General features: G+C 42.6%; 1 protein-coding gene across 1 annotated transcript in view; it reads right to left on the bottom strand.

The window, feature by feature from the left end:
* LOC123748436 (uncharacterized) overlaps positions 1–24,115 on the bottom strand; it is a 283,872-nt gene that overhangs the window by 32,424 nt on the left and 227,333 nt on the right. Inside the window, exons 9-13 of the mRNA XM_069328429.1 lie at positions 4,244–4,429; positions 1,660–1,933; positions 1,220–1,345; positions 402–1,008; positions 22–188 (exon numbers count right to left, since the gene is read on the bottom strand). Of these exons, the coding sequence (XP_069184530.1) occupies positions 22–188; positions 402–1,008; positions 1,220–1,345; positions 1,660–1,933; positions 4,244–4,429 (1,360 nt within the window). The remainder of the gene's footprint in view (positions 1–21; positions 189–401; positions 1,009–1,219; positions 1,346–1,659; positions 1,934–4,243; positions 4,430–24,115) is intronic.

The raw sequence follows: 24,115 nt of genomic DNA, 5'->3' as shown, positions 1-24,115 counted from the left end.
TAGGAGAGTGAACATAGTCACCAGGAGAGTGAACACAGTCACTAGGAGAGTGAACATAGTCACTAGGAGAGTGAACACAGTCACCAGGAGAGTGAACACAGTCACTAGGAGAGTGAACACAGTCACTAGGAGAGTGAACACAGTCACCAGGAGAGTGAACACAGTCACTAGGAGAGTGAACACAGTCACTAGGAGAGTGAACACAGTCACCAGGAGAGTGAACACAGTCACCAGGAGAAAGTGAACACAGTCACTAGGAGAGTGAACACAGTCACTAGGAGAGTGAACACAGTCACTAGGAGAGTGAACACAGTCACTAGGAGAGTGAACACAGTCACTAGGAGAGTGAACACAGTCACCTGGAGAGTGAACACAGTCACTAGGAGAGTGAACACAGTCACAGGAGAGTGAACACAGTCACCAGGAGAGTGAACACAGTCACTAGGAGAGTGAACACAGTCACTAGGAGAGTGAACACAGTCACCAGGAGAGTGAACACAGTCACCAGGAGAGTGAACACAGTCACCAGGAGAGTGAACACAGTCACCAGGAGAGTGAACACAGTCACTAGGAGAGTGAACACAGTCACTAGGAGAGTGAACACAGTCACCAGGAGAGTGAACACAGTCACCAGGAGAGTGAACACAGTCACCTGGAGAGTGAACACAGTCACCTGGAGAGTGAACACAGTCACTGGAGAGTGAACACAGTCACCAGGAGAGTGAACACAGTCACTAGGAGAGTGAACACAGTCACCAGGAGAGTGAACACAGTCACCAGGAGAGTGAACACAGTCACCTGGAGAGTGAACACAGTCACCAGGAGAGTGAACACAGTCACTAGGAGAGTGAACACAGTCACCAGGAGAGTGAACACAGTCCACCTGGAGAGTGAACACAGTCACCTGGAGAGTGAACACAGTCACCAGGAGAGTGAACACAGTCACTAAGAGAGTAAACACAGTCACTAGGAGAGTGAACACAGTCACCAGGAGAGTGAACACAGTCACTAGGAGAGTGAACAAAGTCACTAGGAGAGTGAACACAGCCACTAGGAGAGTGAACACAGTCACCTGGAGAGTGAACACAGTCACCTGGAGAGTGAACACAGTCACCTGGAGAGTGAACACAGTCACTAGGAGAGTGAACACAGTCACTAGGAGAGTGAACACAGTCACCTGGAGAGTGAACACAGTCACCTGGAGAGTGAACACAGTCACCTGGAGAGTGAACACAGTCACCTGGAGAGTGAACACAGTCACCTGGAGAGTGAACACAGCCACTTGGAGAGTGAACACAGTCACCAGGAGAGTGAACACAGGTCACCTGGAGAGTGAAAACAGTTACTAGAAGAGTGAACACAAGCCACTAGGAGAGGGAACACAGTCAGTAGGAGAGTGAAAACAGTTACTAGAAGAGTGAAACACAGTCACTTGGAGAGTGAACACAGTCACCAGGAGAGTGAACACAGTCACTAGGAGAGTGAACAGTCTCCAGGAGAGTGAACACGGCCACTAGGAGAGTGAACACAGTCGCTAGGAGAGTGAACAAAGTCACTAGGAGAGTGAACACAGCCACTAGGAGAGTGAACACAGTCACTAGGAGAGTGAACACAGTTTCTAGGAGTGAACACAGTCACTAGGAGAGTGAACACAGTCACCTGGAGAGTGAACACAGTCACTAGGAGAGTGAACACAGTCACCTGGAGAGTGAACACAGTCATAAGGAGAGTGAACACAGTCACCTCTAGAGTGAACACAGTCACCTCGAGAGTGAACACAGTCCACCTGGAGAGTGAACACAGTCACCTGGAGAGTGAACACAGTCACCTGGAGAGTGAACACAGTCACCTGGAGAGTGAACACAGTCACCTGGAGAGTGAACACAGTCACTAGGAGAGTGAACACAGTCACCTGGAGAGTGAACACAGTCACCTGGAGAGTGAACACAGTCACTAGGAGAGTGACACAGTCACCTGGAGAGTGAACACAGTCACCTGGAGAGTGAACACAGTCACCTGGAGAGTTAAGTCTTCAGAGAAAATGTTTTAATTCTCTTAATAATGTAAATAAAGGCTTGTGGGGGATTTAATTTAGTTTAATGAGTCGAGACTTGAGAGCTATGAAAGAGAGCTCTTGAAGCTCTTTAGTAGCGCGATGAAGAGCTCTTAGATCTGTTTAGTGATACAAGAGAGCTCTTAGATCTCTTTAGTGATACAAGAGAGCTCTTAGATCTCTTTAGTGATACAAGAGAGCTCTTAGATCTCTTAGTGATGCAAGAGAGCTCTTAGATCTCTTTAGTGATACAAGAGAGCTCTTAGATCTCTTTAGTGATGCAAGAGAGCTCTTAGATCTCTTTAGTGATACAAGAGAGGCTCTTAGATCTCTTTAGTGATACAAGAGAAGCTCTTAGATCTCTTTAGTGATGCAAAGAGAGCTCTTAGATCTCTTTAGTGATACAAAAGAGCTCCTAATCTTGTTAGTGGAGTGAAGGAGAAGCTCTTAAACCGTGTTAACGGTGTATGGAGAAAAAGCTCTCATTAGACCTTGTTAGTGATGTGAGAGTGGAACTCTTTGATCTTTCGGTGGTGTTAATTAATAAGCTCTTGGATCTTGTTAATGGTGTGTAGGGGCGGGGGCAAGCCTTAAGTATGGTAATTAACCTAATGGTTACTATACAAAAACACTAAATAGCGGACATCCTTTTGTTAATCTAAGACTAAAAGATTTGTGCATCTTACTATGTATTCTATGAATACTATTCTATTCTATATTATTAAGAAAATCTATGTATTTCAAATTTCCTGCTATATGAAAATAATTTTCTTTTTGCTTGAATGCTGTAAAAAAACTGCTGTTGCAAAGACAGCGACGAAATAAACCATTTACATAAACTTTGAGTTACAACAAAAAGAATATTTACTAATAAATTGCAATGAAATAATTCCATTGTTAGAGGGAGAAAGCCTGTTCGAATTATCGAGACCATCGAATGCAACCCACAACAGTTGCCTAACTTCTAGGTGACTCTGTCCTGCAAGGTAAACAGGTGCATCAGTTGCAAGGAAACGTAGCCAAACCTGATATATAGAAAATAATATCATCATCCATTACCTAGGATGGACTGAAACGAAGTATGCTATCTATTATCTTCCCAGTGGAGAATGACAAATTAAAGATCTATCTTCTACCCATCATAACATGAACACAATCCTGTTCTTCGTCTACCCTATTGACTGTAGATAGTTAAATCCGCTAATTACCTTATTGGCCCCTAAAATACCCTTCATATATATATATTCTCAAACAGCCCCATATATCCTACACAGTCTCATACATCCAACGATATCCGCATACGTTCTACAATAGCCTCATACATCCCACAACAGCCTCATACAACCCACAACAGCCTCATACATCCCACAACAGCCTCATACATCCCATAACAGCCTCATACAACCCACAACAGCCTCATACATCCCATAACAGCCTCATACAACCCACAACAGCCTCATACATCCCATAACAGCCTCATACAACCCACAACAGCCTCATACAACCCACAACAGCCTCATACAACCCACAATCGCCTCATACAACCCACAATCGCCTCATACAACCCACAACAGCCTCATACAACCCACAATCGCCTCATACAACCCACAACAGCCTCATACAACCCACAACAGCCTCTTACATCCCACAACAGCCTCATACATTCCACAACAGCCTCATACATCTCAAAACAGCCTCATACATCCAACAACAGCCTCATACATCCCACAATAACCTCAAACATCCTAAAATAGCCTCACACACATCCAACAACAGCCTCATACAACCACAATCGCCTCATACAACCCACAACGCCTCATACAACCCACAACAGCCTCATACTTCCCACAACAGCCTCATACATCCCACAACAGCCTCATACATCCCACAACAGCCACATACATCCCACAACAGCCTCATACATCCCACAATAATCTCAAGCATCCTAAAATAGCCTCACACACATCCAACAACAGCCTCATACATCCAACAACAGCCTCATACATCCCACAATAACCTCAAACATCCTAAAATAGCCTCACACACATCCAACAACAGCCTCATACATCCCACAATTACCTCAAGCATCCTAAAATAGCCTCACACACATCCAACAACAGCCTCATACAACCCACAACAGCCTCATACATCCTACAATAGCCTCATACAAACTAAAATAAGAGGACTCGCCCTCCCCTCAACTGAACAACACACACAAGCCTCACAGTCTATATGGAGAGCGACCGCGTTGCTCTGACCGTCGCCCTCAGAGTTGGAGGCCAGGCAGGTGTACAGGCCGGCGTCCCTGTAGTTGAGCTGCAGAAGGGTCAGAGTGGGCTTACTCTCGACGATGTTGGCGCGGTGAAGCGGACGACCCTGTGTGTGTGTGAGAGGGAGAGACAAGGGGGGACAGGGATTGAGAGACGGGTGAGAGTAGGAAGCACTGTTATCTTTGGGGGAGATGAGTGAGGGTAGGAAGCAATATTATCTTCAGGGGAGATGGGTGAGAGTAGGAAGCAATATTATCTTCAGGGGAGATGAGTGAGGGTAGGAAGCAATATTATCGTCAGGGGAGATGGGTGAGAGTAGGAAGCAATATTATCTTCAGGGGAGATGAGTGAGGGTAGGAAGCAATAATATTTTCAGGGGAGATGGGTGAGAGTAGGAAGCAATATTATCTTCAGGGGAGATGGGTGAGGGTAGGAAGCAATATTATCTTCAGGGGAGATGAGTGAGGGTAGGAAGCAATATTATCTTCAGGGGAGATGAGTGAGGGTAGGAAGCAATATTATCTTCAGGGGAGATGAGTGAGGGTAGGAAGCAATATTATCTTCAGGGGAGATGAGTGAGGGTAGGAAGCAATATTATCTTCAGGGGAGATGAGTGAGGGTAGGAAGCAATATTATCTTCAGGGGAGATGAGTGAGGGTAGGAAGCAATATTATCGTCAGGGGAGATGGGTGAGAGTAGGAAGCAATATTATCTTCAGGGGAGATGAGTGAGGGTAGGAAGCAATATTATCTTCAGGGGAGATGAGTGAGGGTAGGAAGCAATATTATCTTCAGGGGAGATGAGTGAGGGTAGGAAGCAATATTATCTTCAGGGGAGATGAGTGAGGGTAGGAAGCAATATTATCGTCAGGGGAGATGGGTGAGAGTAGGAAGCAATATTATCGTCAGGGGAGATGGGTGAGAGTACGAAGCAATAATATTTTCAGGGGAGATGGGTGAGAGTAGGAAGCAATATTATCTTCAGGGGAGATGGGTGAGAGTAGGAAGCAATATTATACTCGCTTCATGCAGGTCGGCGTTCAATCCCCGACTGTTCAAGTGGTTGGGCAGCATTCCCTTTCCCCCCTCTCCCCGTCCCATCCCAAATTGTTTATCCTGACCCCCTTCCCATTGCTATTTAGACGTAATGGCTTGGCGCTTTCCCGTGATAATTCCTTTCCCTTCGCGGGACATGGGTGAGAGTGGGCTGGAAAAGCGTGCCGCGACCAGGAGGGAATAGCTTTTAAAGTCTTAGTTGGATATCAGTTAGGTGTCCCTGGGTTCTTTTCTTATTGTGGGCGCTTAATTTGTTTCATGAAATTAAGTTTCCCATATATGAAGAAACTTGGTGAAAAATAATGGTATATATCTCCTAGTTTTTCTGATAATTTTCTACAAACGACAATAATTCCCAAGAATAATAACCATTCCCTAAACATGGTGGTAGTTCACTATAATTACATGCATTAGCCAGCTATGTATCTCAAAGAATAATATTAGTCCCGAGAATAAGTCACTGCAAATTATCGGAATCCATATATAGATGCCTACGAAAATATTTTCAAAATATGATGATAGTGGCCATATATAACAGGGAAAATCGTAAATGTAGTGTCAAAAAGGGATTATCAAAACTAAACCGGCAAACACAAGCTATTTGACTCGAAATGAATGACAATTATAATTGGTCTAATAACAGGAGTTATATATATACTACACTTGGGAAGGATGTAAACAAAGCATATTTAGGATATATATATATATATATATATATATATATATATATATATATATATATATATATATATATATATATATATATATATATATGTATATATATATATATATATATATATATATATATATATATATATATATATATGTGTATATATATATATATATATATATATATATATATATATATATATATATATATGCGATATATATATATATATATATATATATATATATATATATATATATATGTGTATATATATATATATATATATATATATATATATATATATATATATATATATATATATATGCGAACAAGCCTGAATGGTCCCCAGGACAATATGCAACTGAAAACTCACACCCCAGAAGTGACTCGAACCCATACTCCCAGGAGCTACGCAACTGGTATGTACAAGACGCCTTAATCCACTTGACCATCACGACCGGACATAATGAGGTGATAGCCGAGGCTATTTGAACCACCCCACCGCCGGCACTCGGATAGTAATCTTGGGCATAGCATTTTACCAAATCACCTCATTCTTTGGGGCACACGTGAGGAACACAAATGCGAACAAGCCTGAATGGTCCCCAGGACAATATGCAACTGAAAACTCACACCCCAGAAGTGACTCGAACCCATACTCCCAGGAGCTACGCTATGCCCAAGATTACTATCCGAGTGCCGGCGGTGGGGTGGTTCAAATAGCCTCGGCTATCACCTCATTATGTCCGGTCGTGATGGTCAAGTGGATTAAGGCGTCTTGTACATACCAGTTGCGTAGCTCCTGGGAGTATGGGTTCGAGTCACTTCTGGGGTGTGAGTTTTCAGTTGCATATTGTCCTGGGGACCATTCAGGCTTGTTCGCATTTGTGTTCCTCACGTGTGCCCCAAAGAATGAGGTGATTTGGTAAAATGCTATGCCCAAGATTACTATCCGAGTGCCGGCGGTGGGGTGGTTCAAATAGCCTCGGCTATCACCTCATTATGTCCGGTCGTGATGGTCAAGTGGATTAAGGCGTCTTGTACATACCAGTTGCGTAGCTCCTGGGAGTATGGGTTCGAGTCACTTCTGGGGTGTGAGTTTTCAGTTGCATATTGTCCTGGGGACCATTCAGGCTTGTTCGCATTTGTGTTCCTCACGTGTGCCCCAAAGAATGAGGTGATTTGGTAAAATGCTATGCCCAAGATTACTATCCGAGTGCCGGCGGTGGGGTGGTTCAAATAGCCTCGGCTATCACCTCATTATGTCCGGTCGTGATGGTCAAGTGGATTAAGGCGTCTTGTACATACCAGTTGCGTAGCTCCTGGGAGTATGGGTTCGAGTCACTTCTGGGGTGTGAGTTTTCAGTTATATATATATATATATATATATATATATATATATATATATATATATATATATATATATATATATATATATATATATATATATATATATATATATATATATATATCCAACTTCAAAAATTAGACTTTAAAAATGCCTTCAACCAGGTAAAAAGGGATGTGGTACTGGAAGCAGTTCGAACCAGCTTTCCTTCTCTACTCCCCTTCGTCTCAGCAGGGTACAGTAGGGAATCGACACTGTTGTTTGGGGAGGTTATCTTGAGATGATTTCGGGGCTTTTTTTTTTTTAGTGTCCCCGCGGCCCGGTCTTCGACCAGGCCTCCACCCCCAGGAAGCAGCCCGTGACAGCTGACTAACACCCAGGTACCTATTTACTGCTAGGTAACAGGGGCACAGGGTGAAAGAAACTCTGCCCATTGTTTCTCGCCGGCGCCTGGGATCGACCCCAGGACCACAGGATCACAAGTCCAGCGTGCTGTCCGCTCGACCGACCGGCTCCCCGACCGGGGAACATGAAGTTGTTTCCGCAGAAGGTGTCCAGCAGGGAGACCCACTTGCCCCTTTCCTTTTCTGCATGGCAGCTAAGGAGGTCCCAAGCAGGTTGTCCAGCGAATTCAACATCTGGTTCCTGGACGATGGCACCCTGGCAGGGACACAGGAATCCCTGCTAGGAGATCTTCAGCTGGTGAAATCTAAGGGAGAGGAGTTAGGCCTTACACTAAATCCATCAAAGTGTGAAATCATTTCATCCAGCCAACCAATCATAAATGCAGTACGAATCTTATTGCCAGGAGCCCAATTGATCGCTCCCACCAACAGTGTGCTGCTAGGGGCACCTCTGGGCTCGAACGCCATTGAGGTAGTCCTCGAAGAAAAACTTAAAGACCTGAGGAGGATGGAGGCGCGAATAGGGGCTTTGGATACTCACGATGCTTTGTACCTTGTTACAAGGTGCCTGGCCTTGCCCAGACTTACCTATTTCCTCAGGTGTGCTCCTTCCTTTGACAGTCCAAAATTAACGGAATATGACACACTCCTAAAGACAATAACTATGAAAGTGTTAAACCTTTCCCTGCAAGATGACCAGTGGGACTAAGCAACGCTTCCAGTTAGACTCGGGGGGATAGGTATTCGCAAGGCTACACAGTTAGCATTGCCGGCATTCTTATCCTCGACCAGTGCTACAAGTGAATTAGTGAATGAAATACTACCAGAATACCTAAGGAACTTCACTGGGATTCGTGATCCCAAATTTGTGGAAGGAGCTGGTCAGTTGGACACTCTTGCCAATTCACACACCCGACCAACTTTTACAAACGACGGTATACAGGCCAAATGGGATAGCCCCATAGTGGAGAACATCGCCAAAGCATTGCTGGAGGCAGCGATAGCCGCCTGCTATCGCTGTATCTATCGATGATTTCTGTGTTGTTTACTAGGATTTCTCTGGCGATGGTTTGGTGCCCTTCAAATGCCCACTTGGGGACTGTAAGCTCCAAAAAACCCAGTATATAGGCAAGACAACAACATCTCTTTCTAGGCGTTTAACGATGCATAAAAAACAGGGCTCCATTAAGGAACATATAATCTCTTCCCACAACCAAACCATCGCCTGAGAAATCCTAGTAAACAACACAGAAATCTTCGATAGATACAGCGATAGCAGACGGCTTGACGTTTGCGAGGCACTGCACATTAAGAAGTTAACACCAGCAATCAACAGCCAATTAATGCACAACTATATTCTACCCACCTCAAGACTCCGCTCCAATATAGAAGCATCAAGAAATATGGACCAATAGGCTTTCTACAATCACTTCCATTTCAATACCCATTGTTTCGTGTTCTGTCTTGTGTTGATGAAATTAATACCCTATTAATGCCACCTCTTGTTCTGTCTTGTGTTGATGAAATTAATACCCTATTAATGCCACCTCACCCCATCCACCTCACTCAAATGTAGATATAAACAACATCGGAGATGCGTAAGTTCTATTCAGTTGTGTATTTGTAAACTAAAGTCTTTGAAAATGTAATAAGTTTTACGAAACGCGCTCGTGTCGCGTCAAACTAGAAATAAAAATGAATTTTGGAGAATTGATTTTTGAATTACCTCCAACAGTGAAAAGAAATGTACGAAAGATTGAGAAAATTCGTGTTAGAATTATTAATCTTACTTTTTCGGTCATATTTAATAATATATATATATATGTATATATATATATATATATATATATATATATATATATATATATATATATATATATATATATATATATATATATATATATATATATATATATATATTTATATTAATGCCTTAAAATTTATAAGATCGAATACTAATGATCCCAAACGGATAACCATGGGCCCAAAGCACCTTATAAATAAACGGAAAGCTTAGTACAAAAGGATTACAAAAGGCTCTCTAAAACCAATTGTCATTCGGTCGGCTTTGAGGAGGTATTTAGTTCGTCAAATTCAATCCTAAACCAGTTTAACAAAAAGTTACTGAAAAAAGCAAGACTTTCACATTGTTTTGGACACATAAACTAACTTGAAATCTAAAACAAAACAGAGTAGACACGCGTTATAAGTTTTATAAAAAAGGAGATAAATTGAAAGATAAACGTTCACATGTTTTCATGGCAATCATAAATTCGTCAAATATCGCAGATACTTGCCAACTGAGATAACAAGAAAGTGAAAAAAAAGAATTGAAGCTATAGAAAAGGATCGAACACCACATCTCTGGGAGGTTCACGAAACCAGGCTCGATCCCATTTTAGGGTTCTCAGTATTTTATTATCGTCGATTGCTTATGCAATTGCATAAAAAGTGAGAAAGAGTAAGAAAAAACAAAATTGTATTCTGACACTGAAAATTTCTCGTCCTGACTGGGAATATATTCTCGTGCAAAAGCAAGGTGTTCTTTCAGAAAGGCTGAGACAGATTCCCCGCATCACAACAAGAGGAGGAACATTTAATTTGCGAATTGTGGGACTTTTCTCCTGATTTAATGCGTTTTCTAAATACATTTGAAGACAGGAATATTTGTTTAAGTTTTATTTGTGCATATTATGTGTGGGTACTTACCTAGTTGTGCTTGCGGGGGTTGAGCTCTGGCTCTATGGTCCCGCCTCTCAACTGTCAATCAACTAATGTACGGGTTCCTGAGCCTATTGGGCTCTATCATATCTACACTTCAAGCTGTGTATGGAGTCAGCCTCCACCACATCTCTTCCTAATGCATTCCATTTGTCTACTACTCTGACACTGAAAAAATTCTTTCTAACGTCTTAATGGTTCATTTGGACACACAATTTTCACCTGTGTCCCTTAGTGCGTGTGCCCCTTGTGGTATATAGGCTGTCTTTATCTACCCTATCAATTCCTCTGAGAATCTTGTATGTGGTGATCATGTCCCCTCTAACTCTACTGTCTCCCAGTGACGTGAGGTTTAATTCCCGTAGTCTCTCCTCGTACCTCATACCTCTCAGCTCGGGTACTAGTCTGGTAACAAACCTTTGAACCTTTTCCAGTTTAGTCTTATGCTTGACTAGATATCATCTACCACCTACCACCCAGAGGTGTATTCACCTAGTTGTGTTTGCGGGGGTTGATCTTTGCTCTTTCGGCCTGCCTCTAAACTGTCAATCAACTGTTTACTAACTACTTTTTTTTCCACACCACACACACCCAAGGAAGCAGCCCGTGACAGCTGAATAACTCCCAGGTACCTATTTACTGCTGGGTAACAGGGGCATTCAGGGTGAAAGAAACTTTGCACATTTGTTTCTGCCTCGTGCGGGAATCGAACCCGTGCCACAGAATTAGGAGTCCTGCCCGCTATCCACCAAGCTACGAGGCCCTTGGTGTGTATATTTATACTCACTTAATTGTGTTTGCGGGGGTTGAGTTCTGGCTCTTTGGTCCCGCCTCTCAACCGTCAATCAACAGGTGTACAGGTTCCTGGGCCTATTGGGTTCTATCATATCTACACTTGAAACTGTGTATGGAGTCAGCCTCCACCACATCACTTCCTAGTGCATTCCATTTGTCAACCACTCTGACACTAAAAAAGTTCTTTCTAATATCTCTGTGGCTCATTTGGGCACTCAATTTCCACCTGTGTCCCATAGTGTGTGTGCCCCTTGTGTTAAATAGACTGTCTTTATCTACCCTATCAATTCCCTTGAGAATCTTGAATGTGGTGATCATGTCCCCCCTACCTCTTCTGTCTTCCAGATAAGTGAGGTTTAATTCCCGTAATCTCTCCTTATAGCTTATACCTCTCAGCTCTGGTAATGGTGTCAAACCTTTGAACCTTTTCCAGTTTGGTCTTATCCTTGACTACATATAGACACAATGCTGGGGCTGCATACTCCAGGACTGGCCTGACATATGTGGTATACAAAGTTCTGAATGATTCCTTACACAAGTTTCTGAATGCCGTTCTTATGTTGGCCAGCTTGGCATATGCCGCTGATGTTATCCTCTTGATATGGGATGCAGGAGACAGGTCTGGCGTGATATCAACCCCAAGTCTTTTCCTTTCTCTGACTCTTGAAGTAATTCATCTCCCAGATGGTACCTTGTATCTGGCCTCCTGCTCCCTACACCTATCTTCATTACATTACATTTGCTTGGGTTAAACTCTAATAACAATTTGTTCGACCATTCCTTCAGCTTGTCTAGGTCTTCTTGAAGCCTCAAACAGTCCTCCTCTGTCTTAATCCTTCTCATAATTTTGGCATCGTCCACAAACATTGAGAGAAATGAATCGATACCCTCCGGGAGATCATTTACATATATCACAAACAAGATAGGACCGAGTACAGAACCCTGTAGGACTCCACTGGTGACTTCACGACAATCTGAGGTCTCACCTCTCACCGTAACTCTCTGCTTCCTATTGCTCAGGTACTCCCATATCCACGGGAGCACCTAACCAGCTACACCTGCCTGTCTCTCCAGCTTATGTACCAGCCTCTTATGCGGTACTGTGTCAAAGGCTTTCCGACAATCCAAGAAAATGCAGTCCTACCAGCCTTCTCTTTCTTGCTTAATCTTTGTTACCTGGTCGTAGAATTCTACTAAGCCTGTCAGGCAAGATTTACCCTCCCTGAACCCATGTTGGGGATTTGTCACGAAGTCCCTTCTCTCCAGATGTGTTACCAGGTTTTTCCTCACGATCTTCTCCATCACCTTGCATGATATACAAGTCAAGGACACTGGCCTGTAGTTCAGTGCCTCTTGTCTGTCACCCTTTTTGTATATTGGGACCACATTCGCCGTCTTCCATATTTCTGGTAGGTCTCCCGTCACCAGTGACCTACTATACATTATGGAGAGTGGCAAGCAAAGTGCCTCTGCATACTCTTTCGGTACCCATGGTGAGATCCCGTCTGGACCAACAGCCTTTCTAACATCCAGATCCAGCAGGTGTCTCTTGATCTCCTTTCTCGTAATTTCGAACCCTTCCAAGGCCGCCTGGTTTACCTCCCTTTCTCCTAGCACAGTGACCTCACCTTGTTCTATTGTGAAGACCTCCTGGAACCTCTTGTTGAGTTCTTCTCACACCTCTCTATCATTCTCTGTATACCTGTCCTCGCCCGTTCTAAGTTTCAATACCTGTTCTTTCACTGTTGTTTTCCTTCTGATGTGACTGTGGAGTAGCTTTGGTTCTGTCTTGGCTTTGTTTGCTATATCATTTTCATAACTTTTCTCTGCTTCTCTTCTCCCTGACATACTTATTCCTGGTTCTCTGATATCTCTCTCTGCTTTCTGGTGTTCTGTTACTCCGGAAGTTCCTCAACGCCATTTTGTTCAGTTTCTTTGCTTCCATACATGTCCTATTATACCATGGATTCTTCTGTTGCTTCTCGGATTTTCCCTTTGGGCCGGGATGAACCTGTTTACTGCCTCCTGAACTTTTGGGTAACATAGTCCATCATATCTTATACAGTCTTATCTCTGAGGTCTGTGTCCCACGGTATTTCCCTTAGGAAACTTCTCATCTCTTCATAATTCCCCTTTCTGTATGCCAGCCTTTTGTTTCCACGTTCTTTTTTAGGGGAGATAATTCCTAGCTCTACCAGGTACTCAAAGTTCAATAAACAGTGAACACTCATTCCCAACGGTGCTTCCATCTTAACTTCCCTTATATCTCACTCATTTAGGGTAAATATCAAATCAAGCATTGCTGGTTCATCTTCTCTCATTCTTGTTGGTTCTTTGATGTGCTGGCTTAGAAAGTTTCTTGTTGCCACATCCAGCAGCTTAGCTCTCCATGTTTCTGGTCCTCCATGCGGGTCTCTGTTCTCCCAATCTATCTTCCCATGGTTGAAGTCTCCCATAATTAGTAGTCCAGATCCATTCCTGCTAGCAACAGAAGCTGCTCTCTCTATTATGTTAATGGTGGCCATGTTGTTTCTATCATTATTCCTGTCTGGGTCTTCTGTCATTTGGTGGTGGATTATATATGACTAAGACTAATTTTTTGCCCCTCAGTTGTTATGGTACTTGTTATGTAGTCACTGAAACCTACACAGCCCTGAATAACCATCTCCTCAAAATCCCAGCCTTTTCTTACCAGCAGAGCTACCCCTCCACCACCTCTTCCTTCCCTCTCTTTCCTCATAACATAATAGTCCTGTGGGAACACTGCATTTGTTATGGTTTTCGTTAGCTTTGTTTCTGTGAGAGCTATTATGTCTGGTTTTTTCTCTAGTACCCATTCTCCAGGCTCATTTGCTTTATTTGTAATTCCATCTATGTTAGTGTACATTGCCTTGAGGCTCACTTTCTTCTGTCCCTTCTCAAATCGCCTCCTTGGTGAGTGTTTTGCTGGTGGAGGAAGCTGTTCCATGGGTGTGAGGATCTGTGAGGTGGATAACAGGGTCTCAGAGGATACTGGGATGAGGGGTGGGGGGTGAAATGAAGGGGGAGGGGGAGGGACAGAGAGGGTATGGGGTGAAAAGGGAGAGAGTGCAGAAAGGAAAAAGGGAGAGGGGGACGTGGTGGGAAAAGGGGGGAGGGTAGGCATTGTGGAAGGAGGGGAGGGAAAGAAGGGTGGGGATTGGGTGTGGGGGGAGGAAGATTTAGCTGAGCATTTGAGTGGGGGCAGGGAGGGTTTGGGGTAGGGTGGGTTTCTATGCAGAGGAGGGTGGTGGGGTTGCCCTCCCTGCTGGTGTTACTGGGTAGCTGGTTGTGGGTTTCCCCCTCACCTCTGGGGATGTTGTGAGCTGTGTTTTCCTGGTTTTCCCCTCTCGCCCTACGCCTCTTCCTTGCTTCTGCCACCATGGCTCTCTCCTCCCTCGTCATGTCTCTCTGGAGGAATACATTTTTGAATTCTCCCACATTTTGCAGGTAGGTCTTCCTTGTTAAAATCTCCTTTGTGGCCTCGTTTGCAAACACTTTATCACACGGTCTCGGTCTTTGTTGTAAAAGCCTAGCCTGAAAACCGTGTGTGTGTGTGTATGTGTGTGTGTGTGTGTGTGTGTGTACTCACCTAATTGTACTCACCTAATTGTGTTTGCGGGGTTTGAGCTCTTTCTCTTTGGCCCCGCCTCTCAACTGGCAATCAACTGATGTACAGATTCCTGAGCTTATTGGGCTTTATCATATCTTCATTTTAAACTGTGTATAGAGTCAGCCTCAACCACCTCACTGCCTAAGGCATTCCATCTGTTAACTACTTTGATACTGAAAAAGTTCTTTCTAACGTCCCTGTGGCTCATTTGGGTACTCAGTTTCCAACTGTGCCACCTGGTTCGCGTATCACCCGTGTTAAACAGTTTATCTTTATCTACCCCTGTCAATTCCTCTGAGAATTTTTTAGGTAGTGATTATGTCTCCTCTTACTCTTCTGTCTTCTGTTGTCGTGAGGGGCATATCTCGCAGCCTTTCTTCGTAACTCATGCCTCATAGTTCTGGGACTAGCCTAGTAATGAAACTGAGGATAGGGGCAGACAGATTCACTACAAACGACAAAGAATTGTGCGAGAAACTCAATATGAAATTCCAGGAAGTTTTCACATTAGAGCAAGGAGAAGTTCCAGAGATAAAGGAAGGAATAATTAATCAGGCACCACTAGAGGAATTTGAGATTACCAGTGGAGATGTAAGGAAGGTTTTGCCAGTGTTGGCTGTAACAAATGCTATAGACCTGGATGGAATATCACCATGGATACTAAAGGAAGGAGCCTAAGCACTGTGCCTGCCACTCTCCATGGTGTATAACAAATCATTGGTAACAAGTGAACTACCAGAAATTTGGAAGGCGGCAAACGTAATCCCGATATACAAGAAAGGGGGGCGGGGGGGGGGGGGGGTTGACAGGAGGCACTGAACTACAGGCCAGTGTCCCTAACTTGCATACCATTCAAACTAATGGAGAAAATTGTGCGAAAAAAGCTAGTCGAACATCTGGAGCGAAGGAAATTTGTGTCACAACACCAATATGGTTTCAGGGATGGCAAGTCATGCCTCACAGGATTAATTGAATTCTACGATCAGGCAACAAGAATCAGACAAGAAGGAGAGGGGTGGACAGACTGCATATTTTTGGATTGCCAGAAAGCCTTTGACACAGTGCCACACCAGAGACTAGTGCGAAAGCTGGAGATACAGGCAGGAGTGAAAGGGAAGGAACTCCATTGGATAAGGGAATACCTAAGTAACAGAAGACAGCGAGTCACTGTGAGGGGTGAGGTCTCAGACTGACGAGACGTCACCAGTGGAGTCACGCAGGGTACAGTCCTTTAACCCATACTGTTTCTGATATATGTAAATGATCTACCAGAGGGTATAGAATCATTCCTTTCATTGTTTGCCAATGACGCAAAAAGTATGAGACAGATTAAGACGGAGGAAGACAGTATGAGGCTATTGATGACGTAGACAGACTGAATGAGTGGTCAAACAAACCGCTACTAAAGTTCAACCCAAGTAAATGTAAGGTAATGAAACTAGGCAGTGGAAACAGGAGGCCAGACACAGGATACAGAATGCGAGATGAAGTCCTTAAAGGAAACGGACAGAGAGAAAGATCTCGGAGTTGATATCTCACCAAACCTGACTCCGGAAGCCCACGTCAAGAGAATAACATCTGCGGCGTATGCGAGGCTGGCTAACATCAGAACGGCGTTCAGGAACCTGTGTAAGCAATCATTCAGAATCTTGTACACCACATATGTAAGACCAATCCTGGAGTATGCGGCCCCAGCATGGAGCCCGTACCTTGTCAAGCACAAGACGAAGCGGGAAAAAGTTCAGAAGTATGCCACTTGGCTAGTCCTAGAACAAACAGGCATGAGTTACGACGAAAGGCTGCGTGAAATGCACCTTAGGACACTGGAAGACAGAAGAGTACGGGGAGACATGATCACTACCTACCAAATTCTGAGAGAAATTGACAAGGTAGATAAAGATAAACTATTCAACACTGGCGGTACAAGAACAAGGGGACACAGGTGGAAACCGAGTACCCAAATGAGCCACAGGGACGTTAGAAAGAACTTTTTCAGTGTCAGAGTAGTTAACAGATGGAATGCATTAGGCAATGATGTTGTGGATTCAGACTTCATGCACAGTTTCAAATGTAGGTATGACAGGGCCCAGTAGGCTCAGGAATCTGTACACCAGTTGATTGACAGTTGAGAAGCGGGACCAAAGAGCTAGAGCTCAATCCCCACAAAGCTCAAATACAAATAGGTGAGTATAGACACAGGCACACACACACAGTTGAGGTGCTTGATAGCTGAGTGGACAGCGCTGTGGACTCGTAATCCTAGTGTACTGGTTCGATCCCCGGTACTGGCAGAAACCAAATAGGCAAAGTTTCTTTCAACCTGATGCTCCAATTACCTAGCAGTAAATAGGTATCTGGGAGTTAGACAGCTGTTACAGGCTGCCTCCTGTGTGTGTGTGGGGGGGGGGGGGTAGGAATTAGCAGTTAGTAACAGTTGATTGATTGAATTAGCAGTTAGTAACAGTTGAGAGGCGGTCCGAAATAACAGAGCTCAACCCACGAAAGCACAACTAGATAAATACACACACACACACATAGGCAAGGGGATCAAGCTAAATATTTTAACTCCTGCTTTGCCTGACATTTACTTAATTTCCAGGTGCCAATACTGTCGTGGACTAGATCAATAAGGCGGGAAGACGGGAAAAAAGAGAGAGAGAGAGAGAGAGAGAGAGAGAGAGAGAGAGAGAGAGAGAGAGAGAGAGAGAGAGAGAGAGAGAGAGAGAGAGAGAGAGAGAGAGAGAGAGAGAGAGAGAGAGAGAGAGAGAGAGAGAGAGAGAGAGAGAGAGAGAGAGAGAGAGAGAGAGAGAGAGAGAGAGAGAGAGAGAGAGAGAGAGAGAGAGAGAGAGAGAGAGAGGGAGGGAGGGAGGGAGGGAGGGAGAGAGAGAGAGAGAGAGAGAGAGAGAGAGAGAGAGAGAGAGAGAGAGAGAGAGAGAGAGAGAGAGAGAGAGAGAGAGAGAGAGAGAGAGAGAGAGAGAGAGAGAGAGAGAGAGAGAGAGGTATACAGAAGTTTTGCCTCGCCCACTGCCCATCAGACAGAAAGCATTTACATGATAGAAAAGTAACTTACTTATCAAAGACGGCCCTCGCTCGGTTCTGAGACTTGACGTATGTCGGAGGGAAGAGACAGAGAGGAAGCACTTAAGTGCAAGGGGAAGCACGCTCGGAATGCTGGCAATTCCCAGGGAAGTGGAGAAAGTTCTTGAAATAATGAAGAATTTCAAAGTTTGGAGACGAACAGGCGAGCTAAGTTTTGTCAATGTGTGTAAGGGAAACCCATCACAATCTGCATCATACACAAGTTTTGGGTTACCCAAGTACAGGGGAGTACAGGAATGAAATTTTTAGTTGGAAGCTTGAAGATGGGACTGAGACAGGAGGAGAAGGAGATTGGTCATTGTCAGTGACTAATGTATGCCTAGCTTTTTTGAGCAGTGTTTCATATTATAATTTATTTCTATATTTATAGAAGAGAATGTCTTATTGTTTTTTATTCTGATCAAGGTTGGAGGCCAGATGCTTAGAGCTAGCATCTCCCAACATTGCAGGATGAATGGTCTGATGTACGTGAAAGCCATAGGCTGGTCGGCATTGGCCTATCAACAGGGAGGGTCGGGAATAATAGTGACCAATGTAGTAAGTGAAACGTGGCTAACAGAATCCCTAGAGTTTTGGAAATACATATAAATGGAAATATCTGTTCGAGGTCGAAGACCAGATGGAGGAGAGGGGAAGAAAAAGGGGGGGGGGAGAAAAGGGGAAATAGCGAAGAGGGTAGGGAGAGGAGATATGGGAAAAAAGTAGGTAGAAGGTAAAAAAAAAGGGAGAGGAGGGGCAGGAAAATGGGAGAGAGGGGCAGGTGAGGGGGCAGAAGAGAAGGACTACATAAGGAGAAGGGGGAGAGAAAAGATATATATATATATATATATATATATATATATATATATATATATATATATATATATATATAAATATATATATATATATATATATATATGTATATATATATATATATATATATATATATATATATATATATATATATATATATATGTATATATATATATATATATATATATATATATATATATATATATATATATATATATATATATGTAATATATATATATATATATATATATATATATATATATATATATATATATATATATATATATATATATATATATATATATATATATATATATATATATATATATATATATATATATATATATATATATATTGGTGTATACTGGCAGCAGGTTTTCTTTCAAACATGTTTCATTGAATATGACCGCATATTCTGTATTTATTATTTTCTGGTTTAGGGCTTCTATCCCTCTAACTATTTTCTTAGCATCAGGGCTTGTGTCGACTGGGCCAACGTCCCAGTCGACACAACCATAGGAATGATACTGGACAGAATATACAGAGACGAGAGCACCCCCAAATTAGACATACCTGAGCCACACTTGAAAAGTCTTCTCGAAGCATGTACAAAGGAAGCCCCTTTCATCAGTCCACAAGGAGACATGTATTTACAAATAGACGGAGTAGCAATGGGCTCCCCTTAGGAGTTTTATTTGCAAATTTTTATATGGGAACCATCGAAGATAGGGTCTTCAGTAGCAGACAAAAACCAACTGTATACTGCCGTTATGTAGATGACATATTCGTAATAGTAAAAGACTCAGATGAACTAATTGACCTAAAAAGACACCTAGAGAGAGAGTCAGTACTCCGATTTACACATGAAAATAGTGGAAATAACAGTCTGCCATTCTTGGATGTACTAATAACAAAAACAGGAACCTCTTTAAGCACCAACGTATATACCAAGCCCACCAACGTAGGATTATGCCTGAACGGTAGAAGTGAGTGGCCCCAAAGATACAAAGCCAGTGTTCTCAATGCTTATATTCGTCGAGCGCTTACCCACTGCTCTGAATGGAGCAACGTGAGTAGAGAGTTTGAAAGAGTAACTCAGGTATTGGTGAACAACGGATATAGCAACGCGGAAATAAACGCTGCTATAAGAAGACACTTGGACCGTTGGTATAATTCAGAACCTAGAACAGAAACCACAACACCCCCAATAAAATTATATTACAAATCAACCATGCACAGTGAACATATAAAAGAGGAAAGAATAATGAAAGAAATAGTCCGTAAAGGAGTAAAAAGCACTACTCCTAACCAAAACATAAACCTGATAATATTCTACAAAACCAAGAAGACTTCCGAACTCCTTATCAAAAACAGCCCGAAGCCGACGGAGAACCCTCTACAGCAGTCAAGCGTTGTATACATGTACACTTGCCCCCACGAAGGATGTAACCTTCAATGTAAGTACATAGGTATGACGTCGACCAAGCTGACGAGGCGTTTGACATGCCATCTTCAATCTGGTGCCCCTAGGAATCACATGAGACAAGCCCATGACATTACTCTAACAAGAGAAATGTTGAACAAGAATACTTGCATAATAGACAAAACCCAAGATTCAAGAAGATTACAAATTCTTGAGGCAGTTCACATAAGAATAGAGCGACCTACCATGAACACCCAAATCACGGAACTATTTACTCTATCCACCATGAGAGTAAGGACAAGACAAGAACATATCGATGCCATCACAGAAGACAATGTCCAACATAACAGGCCAATTACACTGGATTAATCTTTGTGTTTAGATAGGAGATGCCTCGTATGGGCCAATAAGCCTTCTGCAGCCCCTATGTTTATCCCTTATGTATCCCCCCATGTTTTTCACCTTCATTGTATTATCACCTGACCTAATGCGGGTATAAAATCAACTAGTATTGTAAGATCTGTTCACTTGAGAATGAACCATGGAGGTTCGAAACGTCGTGCAAATTATACAAATAAGTGTAATACACTCTATAGTAAATCACTTCTTTTCTTCACCTTAAAAGTACGAAAATGAGTTTTGGAGAACTCCTATTCCAATTAAGCCCTGATGCTAAGAAAATAGTTAGAGGGATAGAAGCCCTAAACCAGAAAATAATAAATACAGAATATGCGGTCATATTCAATGAAACATGTTTGAAAGAAAACCTGCTGCCAGTATACACCAATATATATATATATATATATATATATATATATATATATATATATATATATATATATATATATATATATATATATATATATATATATATATATATATATATATATATATATATATATATATATATATGTCGTACCTAGTAGCCAGAACTCACTTCTCGGCCTACAATGCAAGGCCCGATTTGCCTAATAAGCCAAGTTTTCCTGAATTAATATATTTTCTCTAATTTTTTTCTTATGAAATGATAAAGCTACCCATTTCATTATGTATGAGGTCAATTTTTTTTTATTGGAGTTAAATTTTACGTAGATATATGATCGAACCTAACCATCCCTACCTAACCTAACCTAACCTATCTTTATAGGTTAGGTTAGGTTAGGTAGCAGAAAAAGTTAGGTTAGGTTAAGTTAGGTAGGTTAGGTAGTCGAAAAACAATTAATTCATGAAAACGTGGCTTATTAGGCAAATCTGGCCTTGCATAGTAGGATGAGAAGTGAGTTCTGGCTACTAGGTACGACATATATATATATATATATATATATATATATATATATATATATATATATATATATATATATATATATATATATATATATATATATATATGTATATATGTATATATATATATATATATATATATATATTTATATATATATATATATATATATATATATATATATATATATATATATATATATATATGTATATATGTATATATATATATATATATATATATTTATATATATATATATATATATATATATATATATATATATATATATATATATATATATATTTTGAACGGCATTGAACAGTCTGTTGATAATATACAATACTGTCTACTTGGGGGGCTCTTTAGAACTGGTTGTGTGGTAGACAACAATCACTACTAGTCAACTCTCCAAACACCACGAAACACCAGGGATGTTTATCCATGACTCTACACCCACCACAACACACCACCCAGGGCTCTACACCCACCACAACACACCACCCATGACTCTACACCCACCACAACACACCACCCAGGGCTCTACACCCACCACAACACACCAATCAGGGCTCTACACCCACCACAACACACCACCTATGACTCTACACCCACCACAACACACCACCCAGGGCTCTACACCCTCCACAACACACCACCCATGACTCTACACCCACCACAACACACCACCCAGGGCTCTACACCCACCACAACACACCACCCATGGCTCTACACCCTCCACAACACACCACCCAGGGCTCTACACCCACCACAACACACCACCCATGACTCTACACCCACCACAACACACCACCCAGGGCTCTACACCCACCACAACACACCAATCAGGGCTCTACACCCACCACAACACACCACCTATGACTCTACACCCACCACAACACACCACCCAGGGCTCTACACCCTCCACAACACACCACCTATGACTCTACACCCACCACAACACACCACCCAGGGCTCTACACCCTCCACAACACACCACCCATGACTCTACACCCACCACAACACACCACCCAGGGCTCTACACCCACCACAACACACCACCCATGACTCTACACCCACCACAACACACCACCCAGGGCTCTACACCCACCACAACACACCACCCAGGGCTCTACACCCTCCACAACACACCACCCATGACTCTACACCCACCACAACACACCACCCAGGGCTCTACACCCACCACAACACACCACCCATGGCTCTACACCCACCACAACACACCACCCAGGGCTCTACACCCACCACAACACACCACCCAGGGCTCTACACCCACCACAACACACCACCCATGGCTCTACACCCACCACAACACACCAACCATCGCCCTACACCCACCAGGAGAAAGCTCGCCAAGAAAGGGACAAGAAACTGAACAGAAGAAATTGAGCTTCAAGGCAATGTACACTAACATAGATGGGATGACAAATAAAACAAGTGAACTCGGAGAATGGGCACTAGAAGAAAACCCAGATATTATAGCACTCACAGAAACAAAGCTAACGAAAACCATAACAAACGCTGTGTTTCCGCAGGACAACTATGTAATGAGAAAAGAGAGAGAAGGAGAGGAGGAGGTGGTGTAGCTTTGCTGATAAGAAAAGGTTGGAGTTTTGAAGAGATGGTAATTCAGAACTGTGAATGTTTCAGTGACTACATATCAGGCACCATAGCTTCTGGAGGACAGAAAATTATAGTAGTAGTCATATATAACCCCCCGCCGAATGACAGAAGACCCAGACAGGAATATGATAGAATCAACTTGGCCACCATCAATATAATGGAGAGAGCAGCTTCTGTGGCTAGCAGGACCGGATCCAGACTACTAATCATGAAAGACTTCAACCATGGGAAGATAGATTGGGGGAACAGAGACCCACATGGAGGATCAGACACATGGAGAGCTAAGCTGCTGAATGTGGCAACAATAAACTTTCTAAGTCAACACGTCAAGGGACAGACAAGAATGAGAGGAGAGGATGCACCAGCTTTGCTTGATCTGACATTTACCCTAAATGAGTCGGATATAAGAGAAGTTAAGTTGGAAGCCCCCTTGGGAAAAAGTGATCATAGTGTATTGAACTTTCAGTACCTGGTTGAGCTAGGAATTATCACCCCCAAAAAAGTACCTGAAAAGAAAAGGCTGGCGTACCGAAAGGGAAACTATGAGGAGATGAATAAATTCCTATGGGATATACATTGAAACACATAACTCAAAACTAAGTCTGTGCAAGACATGACGGATTATGTCACCCAAAAATGTCAGGTGGCTGTAAACAGGTTTGTCCCAGCCCGACAGGAAAACATAGAGAAGCAAAGGAAGAATCCGTGGTTAAATAGGGAATATATGAAAGCAAAGGAGCTGAACAAAAGGGCATGGAGGAACTTCCGTAATAACAGAACACCAGAAAGTAGAGAGAGATACCAGAGAACCAAGAACGAGTATGTTAGTGTGAGAAGAGCAGCTGTGAAAAGGTATAAATATGATATAGCTAATAAAGCCAAGACCGAACCAAAGCTACTACTCAGTCACATCAGGAAGAAGACAACAGTGAAGAAACAG

Source organism: Procambarus clarkii, chromosome 21 (assembly GCF_040958095.1).
Source record: "Procambarus clarkii isolate CNS0578487 chromosome 21, FALCON_Pclarkii_2.0, whole genome shotgun sequence".
Taxonomy (NCBI): Eukaryota; Metazoa; Arthropoda; class Malacostraca; order Decapoda; family Cambaridae; genus Procambarus; species Procambarus clarkii.
This window is presented reverse-complemented; position numbering and strand designations above follow the sequence as displayed.